This window comes from Zalophus californianus, chromosome 17, assembly GCF_009762305.2.
Source record: "Zalophus californianus isolate mZalCal1 chromosome 17, mZalCal1.pri.v2, whole genome shotgun sequence".
Lineage (NCBI taxonomy): Eukaryota > Metazoa > Chordata > Mammalia > Carnivora > Otariidae > Zalophus > Zalophus californianus.
Window position 1 is genome coordinate 16,920,750 of NC_045611.1, and position 11,978 is coordinate 16,932,727.

General features: G+C 40.7%; 3 protein-coding genes across 8 annotated transcripts in view; 2 read left to right on the forward strand and 1 right to left on the reverse strand.

Moving 5' to 3' along the window:
* TERF2 (telomeric repeat binding factor 2) overlaps window positions 1-1,438 on the forward strand; it is a 25,540-nt gene extending 24,102 nt beyond the window's left edge. For all 4 annotated transcript variants that reach the window (XM_027618736.2, XM_027618738.2, XM_027618737.2 and 1 more), the window contains one exon: window positions 277-1,438. In XM_027618736.2, the coding sequence (XP_027474537.1) occupies window positions 277-435 (159 nt within the window). In that variant the 3' untranslated portion in view covers window positions 436-1,438. The remainder of the gene's footprint in view (window positions 1-276) is intronic.
* Window positions 1-11,975, reverse strand: part of NIP7 (nucleolar pre-rRNA processing protein NIP7) — a 13,503-nt gene extending 1,528 nt beyond the window's left edge. The window contains exons 1-5 of one of the 2 annotated variants that reach the window (XM_027618747.2): window positions 11,835-11,975; window positions 11,626-11,712; window positions 11,391-11,529; window positions 10,746-10,886; window positions 9,306-10,538 (exon numbers count right to left, since the gene is read on the reverse strand). In XM_027618747.2, coding sequence (XP_027474548.1) covers window positions 10,419-10,538; window positions 10,746-10,886; window positions 11,391-11,529; window positions 11,626-11,712; window positions 11,835-11,890 — 543 coding nt within the window. In that variant the 5' untranslated portion in view covers window positions 11,891-11,975 and the 3' untranslated portion in view covers window positions 9,306-10,418. Of the gene's footprint in view, window positions 1-9,305; window positions 10,539-10,745; window positions 10,887-11,390; window positions 11,530-11,625; window positions 11,713-11,834 lie in introns of those variants that run through there. The other variant, XM_027618748.2, reaches the window with a different exon arrangement.
* Window positions 1,580-9,108, forward strand: TMED6 (transmembrane p24 trafficking protein 6). 2 transcript variants are annotated; one of them, XM_027618745.1, is made up of 4 exons: window positions 1,580-3,649; window positions 4,929-5,055; window positions 6,632-6,783; window positions 8,656-9,108. In XM_027618745.1, exons 1-4 carry the CDS (start codon window positions 3,443-3,445, stop codon window positions 8,887-8,889), a joined length of 720 nt encoding a protein of 239 aa, XP_027474546.1. In that variant the 5' UTR covers window positions 1,580-3,442; the 3' UTR covers window positions 8,890-9,108. The 2 variants fall into 2 exon arrangements, with proteins under 2 accessions (XP_027474546.1, XP_027474547.1); XM_027618746.1 differs by having other exon boundaries at window positions 6,686-6,783.
* Window positions 11,976-11,978: the final 3 nt, after the last annotated feature.

An 11,978-nucleotide genomic window follows, 5' to 3' on the forward strand; every position in this document is an offset into this window, starting at 1 on the left:
AATCTGGACCAGAAATCTGACACATTCTCCTGACCATGAACAACATAACGTTTGAAGTTTTGAATGCAGAAGTGATTAGGATGAAATAGGACATTGAAAATTATTAAATGTCTAAATCCACAGTGTTAACTTATCTCTATCGTGTTTTAAAAATATAAACCCTTCTTTTGGGTTCAGATTCTTGTCCTAGGATTCTTGAGTTTACCTCTTAACCGTATGAAAATGTGAATAAGTGGAGAGACAGGTTGTGATAAATATTTTGGTCTTCTTTTGCAGAAGTGGACTGTAGAAGAAAGCGAGTGGGTCAAGGCTGGAGTGCAGAAATATGGGGAAGGAAACTGGGCTGCCATTTCCAAAAATTACCCATTTGTTAACCGAACAGCTGTGATGATTAAGGATCGCTGGCGGACCATGAAAAGACTTGGCATGAACTGAAACAGGCTTTCATTTCCACAGAATTCACAGGAGCATGGTTCCTAATAATAGCCCCTGATAGTCTGTTGTTTCTTTCAGAAGCTGGGCTGGGATGAGAATTTTGGGCATCCTCCTCCAACGTGGGGGAGGTCCCAGTTCTACTTCATCGATGTTGGAGATCATGGAGCTGAGAAACAAAGCCAAGTCCACCCCATGTCCTTGGCAGAGATGACAGGCACATAGCTTGTACAGTGCCAGAATATCATTAGTATTTCCCTTCTTTAGTGGTTTGCTTGAATTTAAATCCCTGGTAATCAGTAGAACCTTCTCCTAGGAAATGGTGGAGTCTGTTAGGAGCCACTTATGACTCTGACCTGTTAAAACCAGCAACATGAGCATTATTTGGAGTGAACTTGTTCCAGGTAAAGCTTTGGCCTTCTGATGCAAATGCAGAGGAACTTCATCTGTCATGAACTCAGGCTGATGAGAGCCCAGTCCTGGTGGAATCAGAGTCTCTTTTAAAAACTCTTTAGCCAGTTGTAACATCAACATCCAGATCTGACAGCCTTGGCATTTGCTCTTAATATTTGCTGGGCTACGTAGGCAGGTTTAACCTCCACCTCTCCTGTGGTTGAACCAGTGTGTTTTTTTTGTAAAACGGTGATTGTAGATAAGCTTAGCCTTTTCCTCCATCCCCTCTGCCCAATTCCCTTCCTTATGCTGGACTTTTAAAGCTTAAAAAATCCTGACTGAATATAAATGCTTAATTCCATTCTTTGTGAAATGGTTGCTTCCGCCTGATTCCCTTATTGTGCTGTGTTAGTGTCTTGCTCTAAAAGTCAACATTCCCTTCTCCTTTTGTACTGTGTCGTGCTTGCTGTCTCTCTCGGACATCCTTAAAGACTGTCTTTTTGGCACACACACACAAAAAATCAGTAAAGTGTTTTCTGTAATCTTTTTTTAAAATATGAGAACTAAATACTGTCCATAACTTGTAGCATTCTTCATTAAAGTCTTGCTTCTCTCAAATGTTAAGTAGCTATTTAATTCCAGCACAGCATGTATGAGCAGTTGGAGGTAGCAAAATTGTTAAACAAGCTTTGCTGAACCATGCTGACTATGTTAAGACGCTGATGTCAGACTGTATTGGATGTTTTAATCCTTGAAAGCCATGTCAAACAGAAATGTGGGAATGTCCTCTTAATTTGTCCATACCCTCATATAACATATTTTTGGGACAAAATTCCCCCTTTCTCACTTTTGAGTCAGTGAAAAGCAAGGTTCAGTTTTAAAATTCATCCTGTAGGTACAAGTTAGAAACTTTGTATAGCTTTATTATCTATTTACATGTTTTGGGATTTGGTACTACTGTCTTTTTTTTTAAGTTAACCCCAAATGAAGCTACAGTGAAAGGGTGAAACTCTCGATCCCTCCTGATCTGGTTGCAGCTATTTGTGGTCTTCCTCTAAACGTGGTTAGGATCCAGGAGCTTTTATCTCTTCCACGCTTAACATTATTAGACTACGCTCTCTGGGTAGAAGAGTGACACTGTGATACATTTAAGGAAGCAGAATATCCTTATCAGTGTTTCTCAAATTGAGAAATGCATAAGTCCATTAACACTTATAACTTCAGGGGTATTTTTATTATACTATTCCTGAAATGTGTACAAACATAAAACTATGTTTTACATAGTTTACACCTTCTATAGAACTATAATATACACTATGAACTGATGATTGTTTTGCTGAATCTAAGTCACTGCTCATGACATGGGTAGTGTTGGGACTGTAGCAATGATAGGATGTGGGTGGGGATGCTTGTGCATTGGGAAGTGATCCCAGTCTCTCCCACCTTCACCTTAGCAAGACTGATGCAGAGCCACTGTGCCTGCAGAGTACTGTGATGTTACGTGGCCTTTGCTAGAAGTGAATACAGTTATGAGGTCTGTTCTTTGCTTATTAGTTTATGACACTTAAGGAATTACCACTTGGGAGTCAATGCAGTGAAGCAATACGTGGTAAGAAGGTGCTGATGCTGTTTTGTTTTTTTAAGATTATGGCTGAAACCAAAATATTTAGGCACTGTCAGCACTCAGACTGACAGAAACACTGTCCTGATAGGTAAGAGTGTGAGACCCACTCGGGGCCCCAGCTGCACCAGCTGTGCTTCTGGGACACAGAGCTGGCCGGTGGAATCTCTGAATGTCCCATTTCCTCATCTCTAAGGCAGTAGGTAATGGTATCTCCCTCCCAGGGCTGTTGTGAGAACATATAGGAAGCAAGTAAATCACTTAGCTCAATGCCAGCCATGAAGTCAGTGGTTGTTCAATGAGCCTTTTCCCTGCTGAAGAAGTCATAAATAAAGGAGGAAAGATTGAAGGTTTGAACAATATAAATACTCTTTAAGTTGGTTTTTCGATAGCTTTAGAAGAACAGATCAGGGGGAAAGTAGAACGAGAATGATCAGTGGAGAAGTTTGACCACTGCCTCTTGCTCACTTTATTTGTCCATTAAAATTTTTGCACACACTTCTATGCTATGCTTTTTGCTAAGATCTAGCACTGGGCAGAAAATATTCTGTTGAAAGAGGTTTGCCCCACATATCTTACTGAAGCAGCAATAGGTATCACCTAGCAATTTGATACGAACAGGAGAAACAAATCTCTCCAGGCAAACTGTCCGTATATTCAGATGGTTGTAAATAAACTTGGCCAATGTTTATTCCTAAGAACTGAAAAATGATAACCTAAAGGAAGGACAGAAATACCTCTTCTGAAGTAGATTCTGTCTAGCACCCATGAAGTAGGTTTGGTAAGCCACTGAGTTTTTGAGGTAAAAACAAAAACTTCCTGTGAGCCAAGCATGGGGATATATCATGCCAGTTCTATTATGGAATATCCATGTGTGACCCTGAAACTGGCCTAAGTGTGACTTGTAAGTTAATGATTACCCTAGCAGTTGTCTAAACTACTTGGTTTCACTAGACTGCAAGCACTTCACCTGCAGAGGAGTCTCCAGAAAGCAGCATGTTCCCTTTGCTCTTTGGGGCTGGACTGGTGGTTCTGAACCTAGTGACTTCTGCTAGGAGCCAGGAACCCCTTAGTGGCTCTGGGGACCAGCTGCTCTTCCATGGAGCAGATCGATCTGACTTTGCCATCATGATCCCTCCAGCAGGCATAGAATGCTTCTGGCAATTTGCCCGCCAGACTGGATACTTCTATTTCAGTTACGAGGTGAGTACACGGGCCCCTCTGGCCATACCGGGGACTTGCTTTTTTGTTTCCTTTTGCAAAGTGGGTCAGGTTTTATTCAGATAGAAGATTCTGGTTGTCTTTATTATGCTGTGATTCCCTACCTGTTAATGAAATGGACCTGCATTTAGATGGAAACTCCTGATGGATGAATAATCACTAAAACATATGGCTTGATTTCTCAAACTGGGGGCAACGGAGGTGTGCTCAAAGCCATGGGACAAACAGACTGCCTCTTCCTGGAGAGGTAATCATATATTAACTCAGATTTGGAGATGAGAGGAGAGAGAATACATTTTTTAAAATAATAATAAGGATATGGTACAAAGTCGAATGAAAACTTACATGAACTTTGGCAACAGACCCTGAGATTTCAAAGAAAGATACTTCAGTTTATGGGACTGGGGGAGCCACATTTAGTCTCCCGCTTTAATGGGTAATTCTGGCAAACTACAGAATTACTGGCTCAAGGTCGATTTGGCCAGACAATCCTGTTTCTTAAGGAAGGTTAATGTTTTCAACTTGCCTGTTTACAGGCCAAGGACATTTATCTATCCTGTGGTCTTACACCACAGTGCCCAAGGATGGTGAACTCAATAGTAAAGTCAGAGGCTGTTAATTTCCTTTGTTCTTCATCTTAGAAATCTGTTAAAGCTTTCTAAATTTTGTTTACATAGTAATAAACTATTTTGATCTTATTCCATTGCACTGTAACTCAAAGCTTATTTTAAATTAGCTTATCAGAGCCTTTCCTTGTCTCTGAATTTATAACAGAACAGTAGCTACTAGTAAGCTCACTATAGCCTGGGCTTATCAAGACCCAGCTTGAGGAGAAGTGCCTACCGAATGCCTTATTTGCTGTCAAGCAGCAAGTAAACCCAAGTCTGGGAAACCACCAGGGAAGTCAAAACCAAGCAAGTTCAATCAAGAACTCTACAGCCAAAAACATACATATTGATCAATATACACCAGATGTACGTTCTGAGACAGGTCTTCTTAAAAGGAGTGTTACTGGCATTTTGGGCAATTCTTTGTCTTGCAGTACCGTTTCTAACGTGGCAGGATGTTCAACATTGCTGTCTCTTCCTACCCACCCCCCAACACCACTGTTGTCTCAACCCAAACTCCCAGGGAGGATTGGGCAGTACCATCCCCGATTGAGAACCACTGTGCTGATGATCAGGAATGTCAATCTTAGCACTTAGCTAGCTTTCTGGTGATGTAGCAGGGGCTTTTCTCCCTCTTTAATGTGTCTTGGCAGGTGCAACGGACACTGGGAATGTCACATGACCGACATGTTGCTGCCACTGCACATACCCCACAGGGTTTCCTCATAGACTCCTCTCAGAATGTTCGAGGCCAGATAAACTTCTCTATCAAAGAGACAGGTCTGTTTTAATCACCACAGTTACTGTAATAATCATAAGTGTCTTTGAAACTGAGTCAATAATGAGGAAGTACTGAAATTACTCAAGTACATGAAATGTAAAAGCTCTGGGTTTTTCACACAGGGATAATCAAACAGTAGGGGGACTAAACTGCCTTGAACACCAAAAACTATCCTTCCAACACCAACATCAAATCTTTATTGGAGATTGCTGGCGGCAGAGGACATAAGTGGCAGGCTGTCCACTGGCAGATTCGGGACAGGGTCTCCAGGTGACTAATTATTGTAACTCCAGACTCCAGAAGCTCAGTTTTATCTCATTGCCTCCAACTGACCAGGTTATGAGAAAGTGACCAAAATAGACCCACTTGTAATACAGAATTCCAATTAACAAATTTATTATAGGATAGCATTTCTTTCTAAAGTTATCAGAATACCTGAGGCAGTTATTAAACAGCAGACTCAGAACGAAAGGAAACGCATAGCCATGAAAATATCCACATTCCACAACAAAGCACTTCTCCAGTTACAAGAAAACTTCTATAGCCAGATCGAGTCTGTCCCCACCTTGGACAACATGGGTCAGTTTTTTGGGTTTTTTTGTTTTTTCCAAGAGCAAGCGAGCAAGAGCACAAGCACGCACGTGAGCAAGCACACAAGTGGGGGAGGGGCAAAGGGAGAGGGAGAAGCAGACTCCCCACTGAGCAGGGAGCCTGACACGTGCGGCTTAATCCCAGGACTCCAGGATCATGACCCAAAACCAAGGCTGATGCTTAACCAACTGAACCACGCAGGGGTCAGTTTTAATTGCCCTATCAGCCGGGTATACGAAAAAAGACAATGTTTTTCAACCAGGGCATAAAACAATCCATTGTGTAGCACAGGATATTCATCATCTTTGGCCCCTACCTGCCAGTAGTGCCTTCCAATCATTTTGACAATCAGATACACTGCCACACCTTTCTAATCCTGCTCCTCCCCACTTCCAAACACACAAGAAGGATGGCGACACCAGTTAAGAACCAGCACCAGTACATACCCTAAACCATCAGTTCCTGTACAAACCACCTTGCAGAAGTTACTCCATCCAGCAGAATAGCTTCTTTCATTCAAAACACATCAATTTTTTTTCTAGTTTCAAGTTCAAGATGGTATCCCCCAGCTCTAATGGTATACAAGAAGTAGGAAAACACCATGCTCTTAATTTCAATTCATTTTGTTAAACAGAAGTTTCAATAAGAGATGTGAGAAATATAAGTTGAAAAAGACGGAGAAAAAAACATTGTTTTCAATCTAGTATAGAACTTAGTAAATTTACTTACAAATTTACTAATTTATAGAACTAAGTTACTAATATTTGGCAAAACACAGTATTGTAACTGGTACTTAGTAAAGTAAGTTTCATGGAAGATCATATAAGGTCTTCCACATCAAAAATTGAATCTACTTCCTAAGTAAAAAGAAGGAACTACAGTAGCACCTTTAACACTGGTAAACATGTATCTCCAGGGAAATCAAACAAAGGGTCAACAAAGGGTGGAGACCAAGATTTGGTAATGATCTAGGGATTCCTACAGGTTTTTATCAGCTTTGTCTAAAAAATCAGCAAAATCACTTTGGTTCTGTGCAAGTGTACCTCAATTTTGGAGTCTTCTATGAGGGGCCGGAGATGGACCACAAACAGAAGAATGAAAGAAAACAACTGAATGATACTCTGGATGCAATTGAGGTAACTATTTTGTGGGAGATTGTGGAAACATCCTTGGAAATGGGTAATATCATCTGAGTGAGCGCTCATTTGGGGAGAAACCAAACAGGCACAGGGATCTGAAACCTTTAATTTTTAGGACTTGGAGCTCTTGAAACTCCTCACTTGTTTTATACCAGGAGTTGGCAAACTATGGTACACAGACCAAATCTGGCCCACTGCCCATTTGTCTTTTTAATTAAGATAGAATTCACCATTTTAAAATGTACAATTCTGCGGTTTTTAGTATATTCCCAAGGTCCTGCCACTATTGCATCTAATTCCAGAAGTTTCATCACAAAAAAGAACTCCATACCTTTTAGTCACTCTTCCTTCTCCATGCCCCCCTCCCAGTCCTGGGTAATTATTCACTAATCAACTTTCTGTTTCTATAAATTTGCCTATTCTGTACATTGTATGAGTGGAATCATACAATGTGGTCTTTGTTTCTGGCTTCTTTCACTTAGCATGTTCTCAAGGTTGATCCACATTGTAACAAGTATTAGTACTTCATTCCCTTTTATGGATGACTAATATTCTCTTGTATGACTATACCACATTTTGCTTATCCACTCATCAGCTGATAGACATTTGGGTTGTCCACTTTTTGGCTATTATGAATAATGCGGCTATGAACATTTGCATGACGTTTTTTGTAAACATGTTTTCATTTCTGTATACCAAGAAGTGGTATAATCTGGTGGGTCATATGGTAACTGTTTAACTTCGTAACTGCTATTTTTCAGTAGCTAAACCATTTTACACTCCCACCAGCAGTATCTGATGGTTTCAATTTCTCCACATCTTTGCCAACATGCCACTGTCTCTTCTATTATTGACATCCTAGTGGGTGTGGAGTTGTATCTTATGGTTTTGAGTTCTGGCTCCCTAATGGCTAAGGACATTGAGCCTCTTTTCATGTTTTTTGGCCATTTGTATATCTTCTTTGGAGAACTGTCTATTCAAATCCTTTACCCATTTTAAAATTGGGTGGTCTTTTTATTGAGTTATAAGTTTTTTATATATTCTAGATATAAGTTCCTTATCAGGTAAGTGATTTGCAGACATTTTCTCCATTCTGTGGGATGTCGTTTCACTTTTATTTTTAAAGATTTTATTTATTTGAGAGAGCGAGAATGAGAAAGAGAGAGAGCACATGAGAGGGGGAAGGGTCAGAGGGAGAAGCAGACTCTGCTGAGCAGGGAGCCTGATGTAGGACTCAATCTGGGGACTCCAGGATCATGACCTGAGCTGAAGGCAGTCGCTTAACTGACTGAGCCACCCAGGCGCCCCAATGTTGTTTCACTCTGATAGTATTTTTCAGTGCACAAAAGCCCACTGCCTGTTTCCGTAAACGAAGTTTCAATGAAACATAGCTATGCTCATTTGACAATTACATATGGCTGCTTTTGTGCTAACAATAGTGGAGTTTGGTAGTTGCAACAGAGATTGTATTGCCTACAAAGCCTAAAATATTTACTATCTGGTCCTTTAATAAGTTTGCAGGCCCTCGTCTTCTACCATATACAAAGAACAGAAGACATTGCCAGAACGGCAGTGACGTTCGGAATACGTGCCTAAGTCTAAAAATACTCTGAAAGAGCTTTCTAGTTTCAGCACTGAAATTTTTCATTATAAAATTATATCTTTTTAAACTGAAGTCCAGACCTTTTTTTTCATATACAGCAAAACCAGCTTTACTAACAACTACAATAATCAACTTACTACATATCATAAAATTACGAGTAGGTTACTCAACTTCCAGGTAACTTAGATTAGTGCTTGTGAGCACCCAGGTGAGACTAGATGCGAGGTAGGGAGGACCCTCTTTTTATTTCATTTTCTGTCCCACAGGAGAGTACACAGAAGGTGCAAAACAATATCTTTCACATGTGGAGATACTACAACTTTGCACGCATGAGGAAAACGGCTGACTTTTTCCTTCTCCAATCAAATCATAACTATGTGAACTGGTGGTCGACAGCTCAAAGCCTCGTTATTGTTCTTTCTGGAATCCTGCAGCTTTATTTCTTAAAGCGTCTCTTCAATGTCCCGAAGACTACAGACACAAAAAAGCCAAGATGCTAAGCCAAAATGACTACAGCACCTTAACTCTTTTCTTCTGGGGCAGACGCTTTGTCAAAGTTTCAGTCAAATAAGCTTTGTAAAGTTACTGGAAAAAATCAATTTATCTTGTTAGAACATCTTAGTCTACTGCTCTCCTTTCCTCTCCAATTGCCTCAAAATGGCAATAAAATAATAAATGTGCAAGTTTTGATATTAACTATGAGTGTGTACTAAATGCTACCATCAAAATACTGTTCAAAATACAGTAGTCCCTTAACCTTTACTAAGTCTATTTATAGAGAGTTAACACAGAACCTCGGGAGAAAGGAGTTGAAAAAATGGGACAAAACATATCTCAGTTTTATATGTTACATACAAAAACAGGAATTGGTAGACTGCTTTTTTGTAGTTAAAAATTTTATTTTTAGAGATGTCACCTTTGGAATTTAAAGTAAGCAGGAAAAAAAGAAAAAAGCAATATATTTAAAGAAATGTTTTATAATACAGGCAGTTTTAAAAAACTTAGTGGAATTTTTTCATTTCTAAAAAATATTTCAGTAATTCCAAAAATAATTTTGTCAGGCATGGGCAAGGTTAGAGGAGCTGAATTATTTCAGTGGTCTCTGATTAGTGCTTTCTGTCTAGTCCAGTCAGGTAAGTAAAGGTTTGTAAGGGAAATCATGTTTTAAGAAATCAAGGTGATGAAAAAAACATTAGCCTGGGATCATACCATCTAAGAAAAAGGAGAACAAGAACCAAGATATATAATCAAACTATACTCATGAGATCCTATCCTTAGTAATAGAAATACCCAGTATATGCAATATAAAAATAATTCTTACCATTTATTTAAACCTAACATTTGCCAGGCACTGTGCTAAGTGCTTTACAAACATGATTTCTAATTCTAAGACCATTCGTAGGGAGATGGTTAAAGCTGTTTTTTGAAGCAGGAGAAAATAAGCTTATCAAAGTTTAATGACGCCTCTAAAGCCATATAGCTGGTAGGTGTGAGAACTGGGGTTTGAATCCAAGGTTTTCTTGCACACCACACAGAACCTACTATATAGAAAATTAGCAGAATAAATTGCTATTATTTTATCCAAATTTCATTTGTAAAATCCCATACATGACCTACCGTTCTAATATGGCAATATCTGACTTTCATGGTATTAATAAATAATGAAGAAAATCTATTGTGTTCTTATCGTGAGTTTGGAAAACAGTGTTATCACAGACAACAATAAGCTAGCTATTCTTGTCCTCAGTTCCAATGACTTAGAACCTGTTACTCAAGACAAGAAGCCCTCTGATTCAAATATAAAACACAGTATTCTATTTAGTCACAAAGATCCGAAACACCGTTTTTGAGCCATTTCCGCATAAGAATCCAGCCTGCATTCGTCCATAATAGAAAGAATATTAAACTAAGAAGTCCCTGAAGAAGTCACAGTGTTGACAAAATTCAACATGATGATGGAGCCTACACAGACACAGGAAACAAAGCTAGGCCCTTCCACACAGCCATAAGTCCTCGCGATGATTTCGTTTTAAGTCAAAGTCTCTTCATGCCGCACATATTCCCCAATGTCTGCTTGATGAAATACCACAATCGCCATGGGGTCTACTTTCCTGCAGTCTTGTGTAGACTTTGCTGCCACCCCAAAACCCTGGGATTCAAAAGAAGAGACACTGATTCACTCAAGTCATTCAATAGGCACGCATTGAGGGGTAGAAATAATGAAGATGAAAAAAACAGTTCTTTGAGAAATTTGAAAGGTGCTAAGAATTTAGTCTCTGAAGCGCACAGACTGAAAATACATCCTTCTTGATTAAAAAGATACTTGATTTTTGTAACAGCTACCATCTCTACTCACCAAAGGGACGTCTGCCATGGAGTACACCACCACTCCCTGGTACTGACAAGTATTTTCGGTGATTCGACCCAGTCCAGATTTCAACACATGGTTCCCATAAAGGAAGGACTGTTCTGCTCCAGGCTTTATCCACACTTTATACTACAAAAAAACAGAATTAAATCCAAGAGACATTAAAATGCTAATTGTTGTATCCCTGCAGATAAGCCAGCTGCTGGATATGTGATTAATTTCTTGAAAGCATTTTAAGGAAAAGAGAAAAACGGATGGTTATCTCAAATTGTTCACTCCCTAAAAAGAACTACCAGGACGTTCTTTCTTCAACTCTACAATCTCTCTCATGGATAGTTTAAAAGCTCTTTTTCTGGATCCCACTATGCTCTCACCAAAACCACCAATTTGCTTTTTTTTGAGTGAGGTCTGCATAGGCTTTTCTACTCTGCTGGACCTAACTACGACTATGCAACCGCACAGCATTCCCATGCCAGAACCCCAACCATACCCAAGCAGCAAGTCCTGGAAACACCTCCATGTGCTGGCACTGACTCCCTGGCAGCGAAGCTGCCCAATTATCTGCTTTCTGACGTGGCCCTCATCTTTGACTTCCTTCATCCCCAGTGGCCGAACGAATACCACCCTACAAACCTTGGCATAGGGTGCAAGGTAATCCAGAGCTGTGATGTGCAACCGGAACTTGTGAGTCTTAGTGAATTTTCCGAAGCAGGTCCCCAGCGACACCAGCTTGTCCCCAGAGATGTTGGCGGCCAACTTCAGAATCTTCTCACTGAAGGGGTAAGGAAGAAGAAGGTGTCAGATGAGGGAAGCTGGTGGGACCCAGCCTCCACCCGGGTCCATTGCTGTCCACCCAGCACCGCCTCACCTCACGTAGTACACCCGGTCGTTGTGCAGCCTGAAACAGTAGGTGCCGTCGGGCCTGTCGACCAGCAGCTGAAGGTTCTCCCCGATGCTGAAGGCAAAAGGAGGACTGGAGACAGCGCCCCAACAGACTCCTCCCGGCCCCGCGCCCCCACTCTACCCGCGCTCTTCCCGCCACACACACATTTCCCCTTCCCCTCCGCACCCGCTTACTATTTCGCTATCTTCTCAAACATTACGCGGGTCTCTTCTTCAGTCAAAGGCCGCATTTTCCCGCTGGGTTACAACACCGAATCCGCGTGCCTCAGAGGCCGGAAACGGAAGTCAGCCGCCGGCCGCTCCCTGGCAACCCCAAAG

Excerpts from the sequence above, each read along its gene's own strand:
- TMED6 (XM_027618745.1), top strand. The coding sequence starts at position 3,443 with ATGTTCCCTTTGCTCTTTGGGGCTGGACTGGTGGTTCTGAACCTAGTG. Across the intron at positions 3,650-4,928 it reads ACTTCTATTTCAGTTACGAG|GTGCAACGGACACTGGGAAT; the intron begins GTGAGTACACGG and ends GTGTCTTGGCAG. Across the intron at positions 6,784-8,655 it reads ATACTCTGGATGCAATTGAG|GAGAGTACACAGAAGGTGCA; the intron begins GTAACTATTTTG and ends TCTGTCCCACAG.